Raw genomic sequence first — 22,202 nt, 5'->3', positions numbered from 1 at the left:
TCGCAGCTGTAACGACGACGGTTCTTTGGCGCCGAGCGGTTCTGTAGAGGCAGGCGTGGACTTCTTTGGGGCCACGGGGTCATCGAGTCGAGGAGAGGTAGTAGCTGTCGACGGCGTCGATGATTGGGCCTTCGGTGCTGCTTTTGAAGCGATGTGCGACGCAGCGGCCATTTTGACCTTCGTGGCCGGAGTCGATTGTTTCAGTGCCGGGGGCCGAGGCGGCTTGGCGGTACCGATGGCCTTTTTCCGTGTGTCGGCGCCGACGTCGGCTGCTGCGAGTTCGGCACCGAAGTCCCGTTTGGTGCGGTCGGTGCCGACGGGTTTGTCTGGCGTCGAAGGTGTAGTGGGCTTCGATCCGACCAGTGTCAGTTTCAGTTTCGGTTTCTGTGGAACCGATACGACTTTTGGTTTCGGTTTCGAGGAAGGGAAACCAGTCATTTTGGGTACTAATGGCTGTCGCTGAATGTCCGAGGCCGGGCCAGAGGGCGGGGCCGAAGAACTGCGGGATAGGTCTTGGGTAAGGCCCGAAGGCGATCCCTCGACCGGAGCCATAGACTGACGCACTGGGATATCCTCCGTCTGTACGGGTAGGCCTTGCTCGTCACCGGAGCTACTTTCTTCGGCCCCTAAGGCCTCATCGTAGTCTCCTACCTCGGTGTCGGCTTCTTCCCTGTGAAAGAGTTGTTCTTCGATGTCTTCCGATCCGGAATCGTGTTCGGAAGCGGGGCTGGAGGGTAGGTTCTCCACGCCTTCCACATCTTCGTCCTCGGCGCTGAAGATGTTGGTCGGGGCCGGTGCCGCTTGCTGCGCTTCAAGTCTCGCTGCTCGTCGATTCCGGAGAGTCTTTTTGGATCGGAATCGGGCACAGGCCATACATGTGGATTCGTCGTGATCCGGTGAAAGGCATTTGTTGCACACCGGGTGGACGTCGACATGGGGATATTTCGCATTGCAAACAGGACACCGCTTGAATGGTGTCCTCGATTCCATCGTCGATGTAGGGTCGATGGTCGGATACGATGCGAAAAAGTTGTTTTTGAAGTCAGTAAACTAACAAGTAACTGTCGATACCGATCGGGAACAGTACCGACGCGAACTAAAGGCCTTTTGGCCTGAAAAAAAGTTTTCCTAACTTGAGTCAAGATAAGCACATCCGAACCCAATGGCGGAAAAAAACAATCTGAGGATGGAGAGGATGCCCATGCGCACTGTGGTCCAGGGGAGGAGTCACCTATCTCAGGATACTTCGAAGACTCTTCCAAGACAACAACGTGCAAACATCCGGACCCAACACTAGGCGGCGATCTATGCACAGATATGAATTCAGCAGCCCACATGCCTCGAACCTAGAGTTACTGGCGGGGTCTTCACGGTATAATGTTGGACGAAAGACAAGATAAAATGTTGTCCTATTAAAGATGTAAAACATGACTGCATACCAGTACAAAAATCACTAGGAAGATAAAGTCTCAAACCCTTTTGGAACTCAATATGAATTTCTGGGACCACTTCCTGGAAAATCATATCATTGAGATGGCTGAGTATCTTCCGAGGAGGTCCAACCAAGTTGGCACTCCAGACATCTACACAAGATAAGCTCATGGAAGCTACACCACAGGGTATTCAGCATAATCTAGTAAAAGTTGGGTCCCTTCACGAAGGATCTCTTTGCATCACGCCTGGACCATCAGCTGCACAGATACTTCAACTAGAGGCCAGAACCAAAGGTGGAAACAAGGGACATAATTCTGCAGGACTGGAAGACTGAGGTCAGCTATGTTTTTCCCGCAGTCTAAATAATATGCCTCTTAGCCTAAGTATGGAGGCAATGGGCAGACGTGCTGGATGTGGCCCCTCTATGGGGAAAGCAGGTATGGTTTAGAGTCCTGATGCAACTTTCTTGGGATTTTTCAATTCGCCTTCCCCCTATGTTCCCCATCGCCTCCAGGGTCCTGCGGAAAACGCAAGAAATCTCCTAACAAAGGGCATGTAACAAATCATGGCATGGCACATTACTGGGGATGATGGAAAGCCCCGTGTGTGTGTGTGGGGGGGGGGGGGGGTTCAAGACAAGTGGAAACCTTGCTCACAGAGGCATGGGTGGATAGTACAGTTAAAAGATATGAATCAGTATGAGTAGATGAATGGATTGTTGTGTGCAGAGGAGCCTGATCCCATGAGGGCATTATTGTCTAAATTTTTTCATTTGTAGCGAATATTTCATCAAATGACATGGTGTACAGGTCAGTGAATACCTTCAAGTTGGCTAACTCGGCCAGACATAACCCAGTTGAGTACCTACCAGTGAGTGAACATCTTTTAGTTAGGCTAATTAGGGGGTATTCCGTTTTTCTCTTCCACTGGAACTACAATACTCAATCCTCTGGGATGTAAACAGTGTGCTCAATCTCTTCCTTGCATAGCCAGGAACACATTTCTCTCTAGAAGGAAGCCATCACGACAATTTGTCATGCTCATGTGCCTAATTACTTACAGTCTAGTTTCAGTTGTCAGAGCACTGAATTTAACAGGTAGGATATTTACCACAGAGGGGGCCACCTTTAAAATTTCTAGAAGGACAAAATGCAACTCCAAAGTGGTGTTATAGCGACTTTTCAATGTAATCTGCTGTCCATTACATCAAGACACGCAAGAGTTTAACAGAAGAGATCTGTCCTCCAGGTGACAGACAATTGCTTATTGCTAATCGCAAATCACACAAGGCAGTATCTTCTCCCATAATTGCTAGGTGCGTTATGCAAGAGGCTGGCACTGAGACAAGTTTTTCATGCACATTCTGCAAGAGGTATCATGGCTTTTAAGTCCTTTGCCATGGGTGCGAGATTGGGAGATATCAAACGTAGCAGAGCGGTCATTGGACTTGACTTTAAAAGCATTCTACTTTAAATCAATCTTAAATGTGGCTTCCGTGACAGTCAACAAGCATAATCCTCGCCTCTGTGTCCTTAATAGAATTGGAACATTGTTACGAAAGCCATGACATGTTTTAATTCTACACAATACACAAGTAGCATTTTAACTCTACATTTTGTTAAACAAAATTCATTTACTAAATATCTGACAATACTGGTGATGAAAAGGACTCTTTCATTTGTTTCAATATTATTAACTCACAAATGACTCCACAATAAAAACAATCCTTAATTAAAAAATTACTTTTAACATACTACACTCCATGTCTTGAATAGGACAATTATATGGTGTAAAATTGTATGAAATATCTTACCTTTATGTTTAGTTCAACTGAAATGTTTCCCGCATTTTTTAATGGCAAAAATTGTTTAGCTGCTGAGCCAACTTGGGCACACAAATAAACGGTCTGAAATAAAAAAAAACACCAAAGCCAATTAATAGCAGAACAAGGTTTATTCAAAAATGACATTTGATTCAATTTTTTGCATATATCACTGAATAAAACAGGTTTCAGGGACGTTGTAGTTAGGCTGACATTTTACTCGTACAAAACCAAAGAAATTCGGCCGTTATAGTTAGCTGAGCTAACTGTTACTTGCGCCCCAGCAATGCACTGTTGAGCATGTCACATATTACATCACTCATGACATGGTCAGTGACATAACTGATGACATCGCTGATTGGCATCACTGATGACATTTTCCACTTAATATCGGATGCACCTCCTCACACCCTAATATAACCTTTAATACACCCACTCTAAAATACAGACTACCATTCTCAAAACCAGACACATCAATATCAGTTAGTGCATACCCACTCACTGATTTATAGGTCTACACACACATCCACTCACCCATACACTCAGTCATACACGCAGTCCCTGATCAATACAGCCACTGATAAATGCACTCAAACATCCATACATGCAGTCCCCAAGGCCAAGGAGGGCTCCTGGAGTGGGGCTGCACAGTCTCCCTCCCGACTCATGTGAAGCCCAGGGGAGGTGGAGGTCCCCGGGGAGGTGGAGGTCCCCGGGGGGCAGCAATGGACCCCCGTATTTGAATGAAGTTCACCCCGGGGAGGTGGTGGTCCCCAGGGCAGGTTGGGTGTGTGTGGGGGGGGGGGGGGCTGGAGCCCCCCACGCTTCCGTTTTACAAGTTGCCCCGGGAGGTGGCGGTCCTCGGGGCTTGAGGGGGCAGTGAGGCACCCCGCCCATAATACATTTTAAACCCCGAAGAGGTGGCGGTCACCGGGGCTGTGGGGGAGCAAATTATTAGCAAAGCCCTGGGGAGGTGGCGGTCTGTAGTACTGGATAGCCCCCGGGACCTGGCCCACCCAAAGGCATAAAACAAACGGAGTGCGGGAGGCTGGGTTTAGTTTTTAAAAATAAATTCTGCCAGATTCACGGGTCCTACTCTAATCCCGCCTGGAAAAAAAATGCTTTTTTGGGCCCTGGGGCTCCTTGTGGGACCCCCTCACCATGCCTAGAGGGTCAGGCTGTTTCTATCCTGCCCCCTTTTCTTCATTTTTATAACCTTTTTTCTTGTGACTCGGTTCAACCGAGCCACAAGATGGCTGCCAACACTCTTTGGTTTAGAGTGTTGGCAGCCAGTCAGAATGAAGCTTGTGATCGGGAGGGTTTGGGAATACACCACAGTCACCAGATATATAAAAATGTTACATATGAATATTTCAGGAACTACTGAATGAATGTACAACATTTTTAAAAAATGGAACGCTTTCAGAACCACTTTTTGCAAAATTTGGTGTAATTCCATTCAGCAGTTCTGGCTGTAGCCTCTGCCAAAATTTCCTATAGAAATTAACATGGATAAAACGTGTTTTGGGACCCCCACACCTTTGTATCTCAGCCCTCCCTTGGCGAATCACCCCGAAACTTTCAAGACAGGAGCTGACCGAAGCGCCCCATTAGTTTTGAAAATTTTGCGAAGATTCGAATGGCACCAAAGATATTGGCAAAAGAAAAGCGCTTTTCCTATGGAAACTAGGTCCTAACTATAAGTACTGCGACAGCCAGTAGGATATATATAAATATATGCCTTGCATTGAGGTCGCCACTCCACGGTAGAAGATTCTCTGAATCTTTAATATTAAAATCTGCATTTGAATTCCAATTTTTAACGACCCCTACGCATTTCGGAGCTGTTTGCTCCGTATTCATAGGAAAAAGATTGTCAGTCACGATTCACAACCCCCAGTTCCTTTTACATACTTTTGCTTAACTGCTCTCCGGTGAGCCTCAAACCATCCAGTTTCTGCATGCTGGGAGATGTAGTCATACTCTCCCCACCGGTGAGGTTGTGTCCTGTCAATAATTCACTTTTAATGTTCATAGCCCTCCAGTGAGGTTTTTGAGAGACAAGGGTACCCCGATATGTGAACCTGGGGTGATAAGGAATATTCAAATTACAATGATTCAAGTGTGGCCTAAGAGGTCCAAAAGCAAGAGGGATGACCCAGAGAGGGGCACTGTTTAAAAAAAATGAAATTAATTCACAAGGGAGCAAGAAACAGTCATGTAGGTCAAAAGATGACATTTATAAAAAAAAAAAAAATCCCAATTTTAAGGAGCTCACACATTAGGTAAAAGAAAGCGTAGCGTGCAATAGTGATAGTGAATTTTAAAAAGGCATCGCATTGACAATATAGTTGAACTCCATGAATAATTTAAACAAGTTATGCGGGATTCATATTGTGGGGTGGTCGACGGCGTTTCAAACCAATTTATTGGGGTTCATCTTCAGGACAATGGTGAGCTAGCTGGGAACATATTTATTTAAGACCCTGTATACATGTATTCGACCATAATACTGTGTACATTCTTAGAAAAAAAGAGTATAATTAGAAATAATACTCCCTGAATGGAAAAATAAAAAGTAATATTTTCTTACTTTTGATGAGCATATTTATCAAAGAGGCCGATTATACAAGCAGGCCAAAAGAATTTTTGAGAAACAGAAGTGTTAAATAGGGTTGACAGAATGATATTTTCTGTGGGTGTAGTTAATATAACTAATTTTAAGGAACAAACCTCATGTACCAGAGCGCTAGAATAAGCTGCTACGGAATTGCCAATGACAATGGAAAAACGTTACTTATTAAATCATAGGTGCTGGGAACAACCGCGCTAAGCGGCAGCAAGGTCAAAAATGGTGATAGAAATAAACATACTTGTAATTCGTAGGTGATGGCGATAAATCCGTGACTAGGGAAGGAAGTACGATTGGTCCGAAACAAACTGCCGATCGGGAGAAAAAAGCAAGTGATGAGGATAGTGACTAAGACGAGGGAAGATTTCTTAGATCACGTGCGCAGGCAACAAACTTACTTTTAATTAAGGAAAACAACCTGTGATTAGCTGAGTAGTTCCGACGGACAATGCTCCAAGTCGGGAGCTCCACGAAGGCAGTATTAATTAACAGTTAGGCTGTTGGCAAATATAAACCGTAATTGGAAAAGCGGAAAGTGAAGCAATCGAATAAACAGAAAGCAGGGGCGAGTCAGAAACTTACAACATTCGTAGGAGAATCAATCAGTAAAAGGATAAACAGCTTGGCGGTGCATAGATCCACTTCGGCGGTATCAATCTGAAACTCAGATGATGCGAGATGTAAGCTACATGAGCAGAGCGCTCTTTGTATACTAGAAGCGCGGGGGGAATATTAGTAAAACTTACTTATTTGGTGGGCCGACAGGGCATTGAATGGGTGCCTGAAGCCGGGCAGTCGAGCAGTCCTGCTGCTGATGTTGCTGGTTAATGAATGCAGAAGTGGCACCATGTGTGTGTGCTAATTATACTTGGGCTCAGCTGGTGGGAACCTCGGGCATGACTAATTGGGGAACGTCGCGCACGCGTGCGTTCTTGGAAAATGCCTGCAGCTGGACGGTTGGAGTCAGCTGTACAATAGAAAGGCGAAAGAATAGCAGATTTCTTCCTAGTAGTAATGCACAAGTTACTACTTGTGTAACAATATATCTGTAGGAGACATTAGTTAGTGATAGATTCCTTACCTTAGAATATCCCCAGGCGTTAGACTGGATCCGGAAATTTTTTGTAGCAGTACCCCTGCACGTCAGTGGGTGTCGTTGTGCGGCTCCGCGTCAGTCACTGGCGTCGTAAGCGCCGAGATGACGTCACGGAGACCACTTGGGCGCCACCCATGCGCGTTGACGTCAGTTCTGTACACAACTTTCCGCGCCAGGAACGCAGAGCCATGCAAGAAACCGACCACTGGTGCCATGAAACTAGGGCCCGGAAAGGGGATGACCTTCACCGTAGAATCAGTTAGCAGAAAGGGGAGGATGGATGGGGCGGTAAGGAATCTATCACTAACTAATGTCTCTTACAGATATATCATTACACTAGTAACTAGTGCATCTGAAAGAGACGTTAGTGATAGATTCCTTACCTAAGAATAGATACCCCAGCAATACCAACCCCGGTGGTGGGTCTGCAAATAGATTACACTAGAAAGTCACGGAGAACAGAACGGCCAAAGAAGCAGTCTCTCCGGATCTGACTGTCAAGGCAGTAATGCTTGGTAAACGTGTGTAGCGAGGCCCATGTAGCTGCCTGACAAATGTCCTGCAAGGGGACGCCACGTCCCAAGGCAGCAGTGGCTGCAGTTGCCCTGGTAGAATGGGCACGCAGCCCCACAGGAGGCTCCTTTTTAGCCAACTAGTCACATGATTTGATGCACAGAACGACCCACCGAGAGATGGTTCGTTTGTGCACCGCCGACCTTTTTTGGCGCCCACGTAGCCAACAAAGAGCAGTCATCCACCCGGAACTGCTATGTACGCTTTAGATAGAAAGCGAGCGCACGTTTTGGGTCCAGACGGTGGAGCCTCTCTTCCTCCCTCGAAGGATGCAGCGACGGAAAGAAGGTAGGCAAAGTGATAGTCTGCCCGATGTGGAAGGGTGTGACAACCTTTGGCAAAAAAGAAGGACGGGTCCTTAACACCACCTTGTCCAGATAAACAGAAAGGAAAGGAGGTTTGGAAGAAAGAACCTGGAGCTCACTCACTCTACTGGCAGAGGTGATAGTGACCAGGAAAGCCGTCTTAAGAGTAAGACGACGCAAAGGACAGGTATAAAGGGGCTCGAAAGGAGCGCACATCAGATAGGTCAAAACGAGATTCAAGTCCCATTGAGGCATGATGAACGGCACGGGAGGAAACGTGTGTATGTAATGCCTTTAAGGAAACGGTTAACAACCGGTGACTTAAAGAGAGAAGGCTGATCTGGAAGCCTCAAAAAAGCAGAGATGGCCGAAAGACAACCTTTGATAGTGCCCAGAGCAGAGCCCTTCTGCGCCAAAGAAAGAAGGAACAGAAGAACTTCAGAAAGAGGGGCAGAAAGGGGATCCACAGACTTTGCTGTGCACCATGCCACAAACGTGTTCCACCTGCAGGCATATACCGTTTTAGTGGAGGGACGCCTGGCTGCAAGAATGACATCACAGACTTCGGTAGGAAGATCGAAATCTGTCAACTGCCGCCGCTCAATCTCCACGCATGGAGGTGGAGACTCGACAGGTTCGGGTGGAGGACCGTCCCCTGCTGCTGCGACAGAAGATCCTCCCGAAGGGGGATCGATCGCCATGCTGAGTAGCTCGGGATACCATACTCTTTGGGCCCAATCCGGAGCCAGAAGGATGACTTGGGCCCGGTCGCGCCGAATCTTCTTCAGCACTCTGGGCAGAAGTGGTATAGGCAGAAAGGCGTACAATAGACCGCAATTCCACGCGCGACGAAAAGCGTCTCCGAGCAAGTGCCGCCTTGGAAATTCCAACGCGCAGAACTGCTGACATTGCGCGTTCTCTTCGGTGGCGAATAGATCTAACGAAGGCTCTCCCCACTGCAGAAAGAGACCTTGCACCACGTCCGAGTGCAGATGCCATTCGTGATCCATTAAGCACCGGGGGCTGAGTTTGTCCGCCCTGGCGTTCAGAGAACCTGCCAGGTGTTGAACCACCAATGTAACGCCTTGATGTTTCAGCCATGTCCAGAGGTGCAGCGCCTCCGGACATAGGGTCCAGGACCCAACCCCGCCCTGTTTGTTGCAATACCACATGGCGGTGGTGTTGTCCGTGAACACCTGCACCACACTTCCCCAGACAGAGGGAAGGAATGCCTTCAGTGCAAGTTGGATCGCCCGCAGCTCCAAAAGGTTGATATGGAGCCGGGACTCCGCCGGAAACCAGAGGCCTCTGATCTCCGCCTCTCCCAAGTGGCTTCCCCATCCCAGGAGGGACGCATCCGTCACCACTGTGTGCTACGGTTGGGGAAGGGAGAGGGATCTGCCATTGACCCAATCGCGATTCGTGAGCCACCACCGCAATTGTCATGCAGTGTCCTCCGAGATCTGGACATGATCGGACAGGTTGCCCAGATATTGCACCCACTGGAGCTTCAGGTCCCACTACAGAGCCCGCATATGCCATCTGGCATGTGTCACCAGCAGGATGCAGGAGGCCATCAGGCCCAGAAGCCGGAGGGTCATCCTGACTGAAACCCGGGACAGAGGCTGAAAGATCGGAAACATAGCCTGAATATCCCGGACTTGCTGCTCAGGAGGATAAACCCGAAACAGCGTCGAATCCAGAACCGCTCCGATGAAGGGGAGCTTCTGAGAGGGACTCAGGTGCGACTTCGGCACGTTGATGGAGAACCCCAGCAAATGCAAGCGGTCGGCCGTAGTCTGAAGGTGGTTGAAGACTGCCTGGGGCGATCCCGCCTTTAACAACCAGTCATCGAGGAAGACTGACACCCCCGACCTGCGCAGGTGAGCTGCGACCACCACCATCACTTTAGTGAACACCCGAGGGGCACTGGTAAGGCTGAAGGGGAGCACGGCAAACTGAAAATGCTCCTGGCCTACCATGAATCGCAGGTAACGCCGGTGTGCCGGCAGGACGGGAATGTGAAAATAAGCGTCCTCCAAGTCCAATGCTACCATCCAGTCTCCAGGGTCGAGGGCAGTCAAGACCTGAGCCAGAGTCAGCATTTTGAACTTTTCCTTCTGGAGAAAGCGGTTGACGTTCCGGAGGTCCAAGATGAGACGCAGACCCCCCCCCCCTGTCCTTCTTGGGGACCAGAAAGTAGTGGGAATAACAACCACTCCCTACTTCTGGCCCAGCAACGCACTCGATGGCCCCTTGGCCAAGAGGGCCGCAACTTCCTGCCGGAGAGTCGCCAAGTGCTCCCCTGACATGCTGTGGCACCGAGGTGGCATGGCTGGAGGGGTGGACTGAAAGGGAAGGGAGTAACCCTTGCGGATAATCTGCAACACCCACTTGTCCTATGCGATAGCAAGCCAGTGGGGGAGGTGATGGCTAATCCTGCCACCCACTGGCGTGGGGTGCTACACAAAGTTCGGATTAGGAAGGTTTGGAGGTAGAAACAGCGGAGGTGGACTGCCCCCCACGCTGATTCCCAGACCCACTTCCGTGGCTGCGCTGAGGCTGGTTCTGCACAGGCTTGCTGAAGGAATGTGCCTGGGTGCCCCTGCCTTGGCCACGAAATGAACGAAAACCAGGAGTGGCTGGGGTCTTCGTGGAAAGACCAAAGGACTTGGCCGTGGCCCGTGAGTCCTTAAAACGCTCCAGTGCACTGTCTGCCTTATCGCCAAACAGGCGAGTGCCATCAAAGGGCATATCCATGAGTGAGCTCTGGTCATCGGGCGAGAACCCAGTAGATCGCAACCAGGTGTGGCGACGCAGCGCCACAGTCGTAGAAATCGCCCTGCCCAATGAGTCAGCGGTGTCCAAACCACACTGAATGGCAAACTTAGCCACATCCTTACTCTCAGCAACCGCCTGGGACCTCCTCAGGACACTGAGGCAACACCTGAGCAACGGTATCCCACACCAAGTGGGAATAGCGGCCCAATAAGCAGTCGGTGTTCACCGACCGCAGCCCCAAGCAGCCCGAAGAGAAACACCGCTTACCGAACTGTTCCAGCTTCTTAGAGTCCTTATCCGGTGGAGCCGTGGCAAAGGCACTCTGCGACGTCGAGACTTGGATGACCAGACTCTCAGGCGAGGGATGAGTGGTCAGAAATGCGGGGTCACCAGGTGCCAGGCAGTGACGCCTGGCGACATTCTTATCCACAGGGGCCCCCGTGGCCGGTAGCGACCAAGTGCCCAACAGGACATCAGCGAGGGATTCATTGAAGGGAAGCAGTGGCTCCGAAGTAGACGCCGTCTGGAGCACCACGGTGAGGAGGTTAGTTTTGAGGGCCACCGTAGGAAGATTGAGGTTGAGGACCTCAGCAGCCCGACGGAGCACCATCGTGTAGGAAGTGCCCTCCTCCATCGTAGGCGGGGGAGAGGCAAACCCCGGGTCAGAAGAGACATTGAGGTCGCCGGCGTCCTCCAGATCGTCCACCCAGTCCTGCTCGGAGTCACACTGACGGGCAAGAGGGTTCGCGGGCCTCCTCCCAGTCATCCTCCACCTCCGCTGCAGGCGAACCGGCCGTGGCGGTAGAGCCGGAGAAGGGACAAACGGCGTCGGAAACCGCGCCGTGAACAGTGCCGGCCGGGGTCTGGCTGGCGCCGTGTCTCAATGCGGATCCCAGGCAGGAACTAAATGGTCCTGGAACCGGGGCAAGGGCGGAACGAACGGCACCCACTGTGGCACCGGAGGCGGAGCCGAGGGCGGTGCTGGGGCCGGAGCCGGCAGTGCCGGACCTCATGGCACCGGGGCCGGAGTCAACAGCGTAGGATCCTGTGGCGCCGAAGCTGGATCCGCTGGCGGCACCGACGGGCCAACAGGATCTGGACACGGGACCGCGGGGCCTGAAGGGGCGCCGGTGGGAGCCCGAGGCCTAAAAAGGCAGTCCATGGTGGCAAGAAACTCTTGCACCTGTTTGGGAGTCGCCGACGGACCCGGGTAAGGCGGGTAGACTGCAGGACTCCCAGGCCCCAAGGGAGCCTCAGGGGCAGAACCCCTGTCCCCCCTGTCCGCAACCGAGGACCGACGGTGTGAAGTCGGAGAGCGAACACGCTTCTTCGACTTGTCGTCGCTTACCGGAATCCAAGGGCGAAGACTTGGAGCCCGAGGAGCGACGACTGCGGCCCTGCGAGCGGTCCCGGGAACGGTCCCTGGACCTGGAGCGGAGTTGGGACAAGTGCCGGACCTCCAGCAGTTTCCGGCGCCATGGCCTTCAGGGCCATGGCCCGATAGTCCCGGGAGTCGTGGTCAGTCTCCAGTCAGTAGAGGCAAACATCATGGGGGTCCGCCACAGACATATTGCGACGGCAGGCCCCACAGGACTTAAATCCAGGCATCCCAATGTGCACCAGGAGAAAAAAGAGGGAGACAAAAGTCTCAAAAGAGTAGTCAAAAAGTGACTAAGGAAAGTGCTCTATCCGGATCAGCGCTTTCTGGCGCGGAAAAAGAAAGAACTGACGTCAGCGCGCATGGGTGGCACCTAAGTGGGCTCCGTGACGTCATCTCGGCGCTTACGACGCCAGTGACGGACGCGGAGCCGCACGACACCACCTGACGCGCAGGGGTACTGCTACAAAAAACTTGCCGGATCCAGTCTGACGCCTGGGGATATTCTAAGGTAAGGAAATTATCACTAACATGTCTCTTTCAGATACTAGGCATGGAATAGAATGGAAATTAAGGGATTCAAGGGATTAGAGAGTTATGCATGGGGCATAAGTCTAGGATAATTAAAGGACGTTCATTAGCGTTGGAAGGACATTAACAATGGTGAATTATTAAAAAAGAAAGAAGGGGGGTTAGTTATGTCCAATGCTCGAGGCTGCAGAGTCAGCCATGAACAGTATTAATCTGAGGTGGTGGAGGTATGAACGAATGCATAACAATTTATAAACCTCATTAATTCAGGATAAACAGTGAAAAAATATAATTATGTACATGGTGTGCACAGTGAATATTGCAAATTGCAACCAAAAACGAACATAAAGGAGTACATATATACAGTATTGCTGGGATTCTGATCGATACTGGAATATGAAAGGCAGCATTTGTAGCTGGAGTCACACCGTGACCTGTGTCTATAATTCTGTAGAAAGAGAGTCAATAGGTATCAGAGTTTCAAAGAATGGCATTCCATTCCTCCAAGAAGTTCAGTCCATTATCGATAGTCCGACATTTAAAAATCCATTTACATTCAAGACGGTTCAGGATTTGTTGTTGGTTTCCGCCTCGATGGCTGGGGAGCAAGCTGTCAATCACCTGCCACGTGAAGTCTGTTTCGGAGTGTCCTTTTTCAATGAAATGTTCCACGAGTGGCGCTGTTGTGATCTTGCATTTGATTCTACTCCTGTGCTGGGCAATTCTGGACTTGATCTTCTGTGTGGGCTGGCCAATGTACCGCAGTTTACAGGGACATTCAATGCAGTAGATTACATTTTGTGAGTTACAATTGGTGAAACATTGTAATGTGTGTTTTGAGTTCTCAAATTCAAACAGTTTTGTGTTAAAAGTGGACTTGCATGATATACAATTACTACATTTATAGTGACCTTTCAGTGGTGGTAGGTTGAAAAAAGTGTGTATAGAGAGGTCCTTAGCAGTAGGTTTATGGGCTCTTACTAGATGATCCCTGATGTTACGTCCTTTTTTAAAGGCAAAGAGAGGGGTGCCTGTTGCTAGATCTACAGGAGCAAGGACTGTCCAGTGGTTTTTTAAAATCATTTTTGTGACTTCATTGCTGGCAGGGCAGAATGTGGTCACACATGTGATTCTAGATAGAGGAGTTTTTTCTCTAGGTTGTAGGAGGTGTTCCCGATGGGAATACCAAGCACGTTTCATGGAGCGTTTGACTAAACGTCTAGGGTATCCTCTATCGGTCAGTTTCTTACAGAGTGCTTCACATTCTTGGAAGAAGTCTTCTTTAAATTTACAATTCCTTCTGATTCTTAAGAATTGACCATAGAGCAGGCCGTCTCTCAACGCCCTTGGGTGTACACTGTTGTATTGAAGGAGGGTATTGCGCGCTGTGGGTTTTCTAAATAGAGTGGTGTAGAGCTCTCCATTGGCACTCTTAACCCCTTCGCTGCTGCGGACATTCCGCTGCAGCGCTGGGGGGGGCAGGGGGGCAGCGCGGTGGGCCTGTGCTCATGACGGAGCCGCTCCGTCATGAGCCACAGTTGAGCTGTGCTCATGACGGAACGGTTCCGTCATGACTCCGCCCATTTGCGTTGTCGCCCCGCACAGGCGGGGAAACAGCGCCGCGCAGGCGGAGCGGCCGCCAACAGGATTGTCATGACGGAACCGTTCCGTCATGAGCACACGGCAACCGTGGCTCATGACGGAACGGTTCCGTCATGAGCGGGGAAGGGGTTAATGGAGATGTCGAGGTAGTCTATCTTGGTGTTGTCATAGTCGTGAATAAACCTTAGGTCAGGTTGTACATTGTTGAGCCAAGAGCAAAATGCTTCTAGTTCAATGTTAGTGCCAGACCAGATCATGAAAACGTCATCTATGTATCTACGCCATGTACGTATTTTTGGAATAAATGGATTGATACAGTTAAGGATGGTATTTATCTCTATATCGTCCACAAAAAGGATGGCAAAGTTAGGGGCAAAAATAGCCCCCATAGAAGTAGCCTTACATTGCCTGAAGTATTTGTTGTTGAACAGAAAATAGTTTCTAGTTAGGGCGATTTCAAGAAGTGAAATGATGAAATCAGTCGGTACCTGGTGTGGGGCTGGCCAGAGGTTCAAATGTTTCTTAATGACTTCCATAACTTTGTCTTGGGGGATATTCGTATGTAAGGATTCAATGTCCATACTGACAAGGAGCTCAGTTTGGGGATCAAAAGGTTGGGACTCGATTAGATTAATCAAGTGGAAGGTGTCTTTCACATAGGTGGTAGTTGTCTGTACCATGTCTTTGATAAAGAAATCGACATATTTCCCTATAGGCACAACCGGAGATTATTGGTCTTCCAGGTGGGACTTCTAGGTTTTTATGCATTTTGGGTAGGGTGTACAAGACAGGTGTCCATGGGGTCTTATTGTTGAGAAATGCAAATTAAGTTTTACTAATGAATCCTTCTTCTAAGCCCTTTTGGGTCGTGTGAAGGAAGAGCTCGCCGATTTCTTTAGCAGGGTCACGTGCCAAGGGCTCATAGTGGGAGGTGTTAGTGAGTTGACGGTAGATTTATCATATGCACTTCTGTACTGTAGTATTATCCCTCCTCCTTTGTCACAGGGTTTAATCACAATGTCATCTAGTGCTTTGAGTCTATTAAGGCTATGTTTTTCTTCTAGACTCACGTTGAAGGGTGTGAATCTGTAGTTTTGCTGAATTTTTTTCAGGTCTCTGAGCACAAGGTGTTCAAATGTGATGACTTCAGGAGGCATAGACCCACTAGCACGGTGGAAGATAGCTTTTGGGCGGAGACCAGTCAAGTCGGTCTTGTTCGTGTTCTCCTTATGCTGAAAGAATCCTTTAAGCCTCACCTTTCTGAAGAACAGGAGGATTTTGGTCTGTATGTTAAACCAGTTGAGTTTCTCTGTTAGTACAAAAGAAAGACCTCTGCTTAGAAGGGTGAGATCTGTGGCAGCCAGTTGGCGTGTAGAAAGATTGAATATGGGGAGTTGTTCCATTTTCGGTGTAGGGGCCTGGGGTCCAATTTCTAGTACTGGTACCCCGATTGGTAAAACTTGCGTCATGTTTGACGTTCCCCTGGTGGAAAGTGGACTCTTGTCTCCCCCCCCCCCCCCCCTCCCTCTCCTGCAAAGGTCTGGCCTCTGCCTAAAAAATTGTGGGTTATGTGTGGAGGTGCTAGGTCCTGTGCCGGGGTCGGAGTTATCCGAGTCCAATGAGGAGTCAGAAAAGTCACTGGTTGCCTGTTTCTGAATCTTCCCCAAGTACCTGTGTGGTTTCTCTGTTGACCTGGACTGTTTGTGGTAAAGAAATCTTCCTGCAGATAGGGGTATGTCTTCTCTTTATTGTAATTTCTAATGTCTTTAGTTACCTTTGTCGATTTTTTGTGGTGCTCGAAACTTTGAAAGTCTAGAATGGTGCGTTCCAATTTTTCTAGAGCAGCCTTTGCACCCGCTAGGCTATTAAGTGTCGGGAGCGTCACTGACCTGGAGATGAACCTGATCCACAGGAACGAAGAGAAGCTCCCCACACTCCCTGAGACAGCCCTAATCATGGAGCTTTTATAACTGCAAACAAAAGGCTAACTGAAGGAGATGTGGGGAATATACTCAGGACAAATGACCACCTCTTGATTCCCCCAGCGAATTCAGGAACCTCACATCAGAAGGGAAACCATAAGTTATAACCTGAGAAAAGGAAGAGAAAAGCAGCTCTTAAAAATATTCTACTCTGCTATGTTTGACTTAGGTGAGTATTATACACATTCTGCAGAAATTAAGAATTCCACTTACCAGCTGTATGTCCCCGGAAGTAAAAGTATAAATTATCCAACTGTATACAGAACAGTTTCTGTGATCCTTCGCACGTTTCTTTATGTGATAATAACAAAAATGTTCGCAGCAATCCAAAGTTCAGATTAAATAATGATAAAAAAAACAAGTAGTATAATTCAATTAAGTCCAAACGAAAGTTACTCTCAACTCAGGAGAGAACGACGCTCGCCGCGTATATCCTTTTGTCATTCAAAGAACAAGAAATCTGGAGCAACAGTTGAGACGGCAATGGCGTATAAATACTCTTGCAGAGGTGGTATAAAAACAGTTTGAGAAAAATTGAAAATAGATAGACGCTATCATGCGTCAGCAGGTTGTAGAGGAGGAGATTTAAGTGCCTTTTACGTGGTCGCCAAAACACAACAAAGACAAACGTGACCGCGAGACAATTCCAGATGCGGCCGCTAAGGAGAACAGCCGCGTTTTGTATGCGATAGACGTGGCCGCAAGTCAAGCGAAGGAGATGCAGCCGCGAGCAAATACAAGGGAAACTCGGCCGCGAGTCAATCGAGGAGGACGCGGCCGAGTTAACATCAAAAAGACGCGACCGCGAGTTTAAGAAAATAACCGCGGTCGCGTGTCAGCTGGCAACATACAAGCATTGGCATAGCCAATAGGTCTCGCCTTTGGGACCTTGTAAGTGTTTAGCCATGTAACAGTTGCAAAACTAAATACTTATAAGGTCCCAAAAGCGAGACCTATTGGCTATGCCAAGCGGCTGTGGGGCCTCGAAAGTGATCGCGATCAAACATCAAAGCGGCCGTGCGGCCCCGAAAGTGAAAGTAATCGCGGTAAAGCGTGGCGCGCGCGCGCACATGCACTGTAGCTCTAGGCTGGCCTAGTAGCACTTTTTGGAGCCCTCTCAATAAGTCTCGCCAGACCAGCGCATGCGCTGGGTCAGGCGAGACCTAAAAAATAGAAAAGAGTGTGCATGACGTTTACCAAATAAATCGAGTACCCGCTTGTAGTGAGAGCTGGAACAAGAACTCCACCAGGAATCTCTGGATGAGGGCGGATAAACCGGTCAGACTTCCGAAAGCCAAGCAAGAGCTCACTCAGCTGACTCTACTTTAACAGCTAAGAGAGCATGTGCAAACACCCTCCCCTCCTTCCGGCAGCAAGGGAATCTCTATAAAGAGCTGTTCATTTCTACAGAACATGCCCTTCTCTCTCACTTGCTACACAGTATTGGGGCCATTTGATCATGCAGGAAGCGTGGGCTCTGACATTAAGCTCAAGGATTGCTTTTTTTACTTCTAAGATCTATTCCAATTATCTCTTGCTATGTTCATAGCCCTCCAGTGGGCTTCAGAATGGAAATGCCGATTTTTAATTTGTAATTCTAATGCACCACCTGGAAAATAATGGATCTGTAGGTTTGGAAATCTTTCCGAGTCGGATGCAGTACGGGAGAATTACAAATTAAAAAAAATCGGCATTTCAATTCTGAAGTCCACTGGAGGGCTATGAACATTAAAAGTGAATTATTGACAGGACACTACCTCATCGATGGGGAGAGTAGGACTACAGCTCCCAGCATGCAGAAACATTGTGATGGATTGAGGCTCACCGGAGAGCAATTAAGCAAAAGTATGTAAAAGGAACTGGGGGCTGTGAATCGTGACTGTCAATCTTTTCCCTATGAGTAAGGAGCAAGCAGCTCCGAAACGCGTAAGTGACGTTAGAAATTGGAATTCAAATGCCGATTTTAATATTAAAGATTCGGAGAATCTTCTACCATGGAGTGGCGTCCTCAATGAAGGCATCCTTTGATACACACACACACACACACACACACACACACACACACACACACACACAGATAAATACATACATATACACACACCTGTAAATCTTGTGGGGCATGTATCCGTGGAGTTCCTGCTCGTGCTCTTAATGGAATACTTTTCATAACACAGGAAGGACCTGTACTCTCCAGTTCAACATCAACTCGAGCCAAAAACTCTTCAGCTTCGCCAAGTGGTTCTAAAAAACACAACAGCTGTTTACTGCAGCAGATATTAAAATGAGCAAAACAGTGAACAAAATAAGTAATTTTTTCCATCTTGCTGTACTCCGGTGGAGTCTAAATACTCAGTCATAAGGTTCTCTTTAATAGTGCAGGCTATTAAGCGATCTATTAAAATGTTGGTCCTAGTTGACTGTTAACAGACTAGTATCATTTGCAAAATACCTTTAACCCAAAAATAAAAGATTACCAATAATGTTGTTCATAAAATGATCATGTGACGGAGCGTCTGGAAGAGTCTGCAAAAAATAGCTGAAGTACAAGATACTTACCTGGGGTAACACTCTTTTTGGTGGACGCTGTATCTACTCATAGATTCCTCATCTTTAACCCTTTCGGTGCTATGCCTTTAGTCCCTAGAATGCTAAGCCCATTTTTGGCTATTTGGTAGTTTTAACTTAGGCCTTCATAACTTATTTTACACATAAGGTATCCATGCCAAGTTTGTCCTTCCCTTCACCCCATTATCCTGGGGGTGAAAATGGGGCCTCACTTGTGTGGGCAGGCCTAGTGCCTTATACAGAAAAGAGACCAAAACACAACATGGACACATGAAATATCTTCCACTGAAAACCAATATGCCTTCCTGTGGATTTGTAACCCTAACTTAGCCGACACAAAGGAATACCTAGCAAACCTGTACATTCTTTAAAATTAGACACCTCGGGGCATCCTGGAGGTGGGGGGCGGAATTGTAAAGCTCTCACTAGGTTTTCCTACCAAGAAGACTTTGCAAACATCCACTTTTGACTAAACACACACATTTTACTCACATTCCTGTGAGAAAAACTACTGGAATCTGCAGGTATCCCTGAGATTTCCAGAAATGTACATCACAGAAATGCAAGAGAAATGTGTGATTTTAGTGAAAGTTTGAGATATGCCTGGAATTTTGGGTAAGAAAATATCATGGGATCCATGCAAGGTATTTCATCCTGCTGAGATGGGTTCTTAGGCCTCAGGATGCTTCTTTTTGGCCAGTGGGTAGCAGGCAATGCCAAGGTCTTCTAGATCAGGTCTTCTTTTACACTTCCCTACCCATTTTTGCCTCTGAAAAGCCGAAAAGTTGAATGTCCAATCTTTGGAGAGATGAGGCGGAGAGAAGAATGCTGGCAAGGTGATTGATGGGCCAAAAAGTAATGGATCAAAGGAGCTGGGTCCTCAACACCAAATTGTTTGGGAAGAAGGTAGTGTAGGGCAGTTGTACTGGCAGGGCTTGCAGCCCAATCACACAGCATGCCAATGTGATGGAAATACGTAACACTCTTTTCAGCATCAAGAGATTTAAGGAACAGCTGTCCATAGGATCAAAGGGCATGTACATAAGCAATGTCAAAAGCTGGCTAAGGTCCCACAGGAGCCTCCCCAAATAGTTTGTGAGGAAATGTGTCAATCCTTCAATTAAATGAATCACAACTAATGACCTAAACAAGAATAATTGGTCAGGTAAACAAAGAAAGGCCAAAAGCGCTGAGGAGTAACTTTTCACGCTGCAAGGCCTTGCTGAATTAAGGAGAGAAAAAACAAAAGAACATCAGAATGTTTTTTTTTTTTTTTTTTTTGAAAAAGTTTTTATTGAACAATAATTCGGTTACAAGTATGGGCCTACAACCACCCGGGCCGGCCGCTAGGTACATAAGGAAATATACACATATCAAGGCTGCAGTCCGTTCCCAGGGCACTGCCCCGCAGTGGTTCAAGATAGTTCTCGAAGAACAGCAAGTGTCAGTCCAGCAAGAACAGAAACAAAAGGAAAAACAATAAAAACAAAAGGCGAGTTACGAGGGATACCAGTGCGGTTCAGGCTCCCCCCGGGAAACTCCAGTCAGAACATTTGAGCAATCCGCTAAAGAGAGGAGTACCGGGGGGCCGGGGACGGAGGGGGGGGGGGAAGGGGGTCAAGGGAGATGAACGTCCATATGTAGTTGTTACAAAAAGCGCCAGGAGCCGTCAAGGGTCAGGGGGACATGGCGATATCAGTGTCTACCAGGGGGGGCGTACAGATGCCTCCGCGATACGCATTCCATTGACCCCAAATTCTACCCCATGCCCCCGGCTTGCCACGGGCCACATACACTGTCTTCTCCCGAAACATACACCAGTCCATATTCTCCTTCCATACTGACACGGTGGGCGGCCGTTGAGCGCCCCAAAGTTGCGCTATATCCCTCTTGGCAATCATGTTCCCTAGGGCCGCCCACCGAGTCTGAGCCGCGTTGTAGTCATTGGGCAACATCAGAATGTTTGACATGTAAGAGAGGTAGGTTTTTGAGGCACTAAAAACAAAGTTAGCCCACCGTACATGGACTTCATTGAAGGACATCTGGCAGCAAATACAACATCCACCACCTTGGTTTGGAATACAAAAGCATTAAATACAGAAGTTCAAACTACAGGCATAGATTTATATGTTGCAGCAATTCTGAAAAGATAGTTAGTGATATAGGAGATATTCCAGAACTGGAAACCTGATATGTAGAAAATTGCTCAGGAGCTCTTGTATATCCCCCTCCTAGCCCAGTCCTGGACAATCAAGATGTCTTGAGCAAGTGTTTCCTGATCTTCAGAACCCGAGGCAAGAGAAGTAGTTGTGGAAATACATAATGGATTCCCTTGTTTAGTTCCAACCAGAATGAGTCTATCAATGAGTGTTTTTTTCAGGAAACTCCTGCAAGTCAAACTGCCGACACTGCATTCAACAGTGAGGAAAATAACTAGCCAGGCAGGTTTCCCAAAGTGATCAGAAGGAAGACACCCTGTATCACCTCTTGATGGACTTGCCACTCATGATCTGCCAGACAACACTTACTTAGTTGTCCTCTCTAGCATTCAAGCACCAAGCCAGATGTTCTGCTGTTCTAGTCACCACCAGACAACCAGGGTCTCCGAGCACAGGACCGAAAGCTCCACTATGCCCTGCGTGTTGCAATACCACATGGCAGTAGTAGGGTCTGTGAGAATCTCACCATCGTCCCTCTGATGGACAGCAGGAAGGCTTCGAGGACAAAGCAGATCCCTTGAAGCTCTAGCAGGTTGATATGGAGAAGGATCCACCAGAGATTCTGATGTCCATCTCTCATAGGTGGCCCCTCCAACCCAGTAAAGACCTGTCCGTAAAAACTGTGAGCTCTAGGTGCTGAAATTAAAGCAGTCTGTCAGTCACCATTAAAGATGCTGCGTCATCAACCTTGAGACCTGAATGAGATGTCGAGACAGCCTTGATGCTAAGCCCACTGTGATTTGAGGTTTCACTGCAGGTCCCACAAAAGCCACCTAATGTTACAGATGAGGAGTGTAGGAAAGAGGCCCTTTTTGACATGGTCACCCCCCTTTCTGACTGGTATCTGATCTCCTTTTGACAGAAATGCACTGGGTTCCTGCTAACTCGGCCCCCAGTACAAGATCTCTTATCCTAAAACTGTACAATTGTTCCCCAATTGGCAAGACCTTTAGCCCTCCTATAAGTCCCTAGTAAATGGTACACCTGGTACCTAGGGCATGGGTACGAAAGAGGGTCCCTGATGGCTGCAGCATGTATTGTGCCACCCTAAGGGGCCACTCACTATACTCATGCAGATGCACAAGTTACTACTTGTGTAACAATATATCTGTAAGAGACATTAGTTAGTGATAGATTCCTTACCTTAGAATATCCCCAGGCATCAGTATGGATCCGGAAAGTTTTCTGCTTAGAAGTACCTTCTGAGCGCCAATAGGTGACGCCGTGCGGCTCCGCGCCCGTCATTGGCGTCGTGCACGCCGGGACGACATCAAGGAGGCTA

At 48.1% G+C, this 22,202-nt stretch overlaps 1 protein-coding gene across 5 annotated transcripts in view; it reads right to left on the bottom strand.

Annotated features, from left to right (window-relative positions):
- The window catches only part of CEP192 (centrosomal protein 192), a 1,978,693-nt gene that overhangs the window by 962,306 nt on the left and 994,185 nt on the right, over positions 1 to 22,202 (bottom strand). For all 5 annotated transcript variants that reach the window (XM_085605862.1, XM_085605865.1, XM_085605864.1 and 2 more), the window contains exons 26-27: positions 18,238 to 18,377; positions 3,248 to 3,340 (exon numbers count right to left, since the gene is read on the bottom strand). In XM_085605862.1, the coding sequence (XP_085461988.1) occupies positions 3,248 to 3,340; positions 18,238 to 18,377 (233 nt within the window). The remainder of the gene's footprint in view (positions 1 to 3,247; positions 3,341 to 18,237; positions 18,378 to 22,202) is intronic.

Source organism: Triturus cristatus, chromosome 5_1 (assembly GCF_964204655.1).
Source record: "Triturus cristatus chromosome 5_1, aTriCri1.1, whole genome shotgun sequence".
In the NCBI taxonomy this organism is placed as follows: Eukaryota; Metazoa; Chordata; class Amphibia; order Caudata; family Salamandridae; genus Triturus; species Triturus cristatus.
This window is presented reverse-complemented; position numbering and strand designations above follow the sequence as displayed.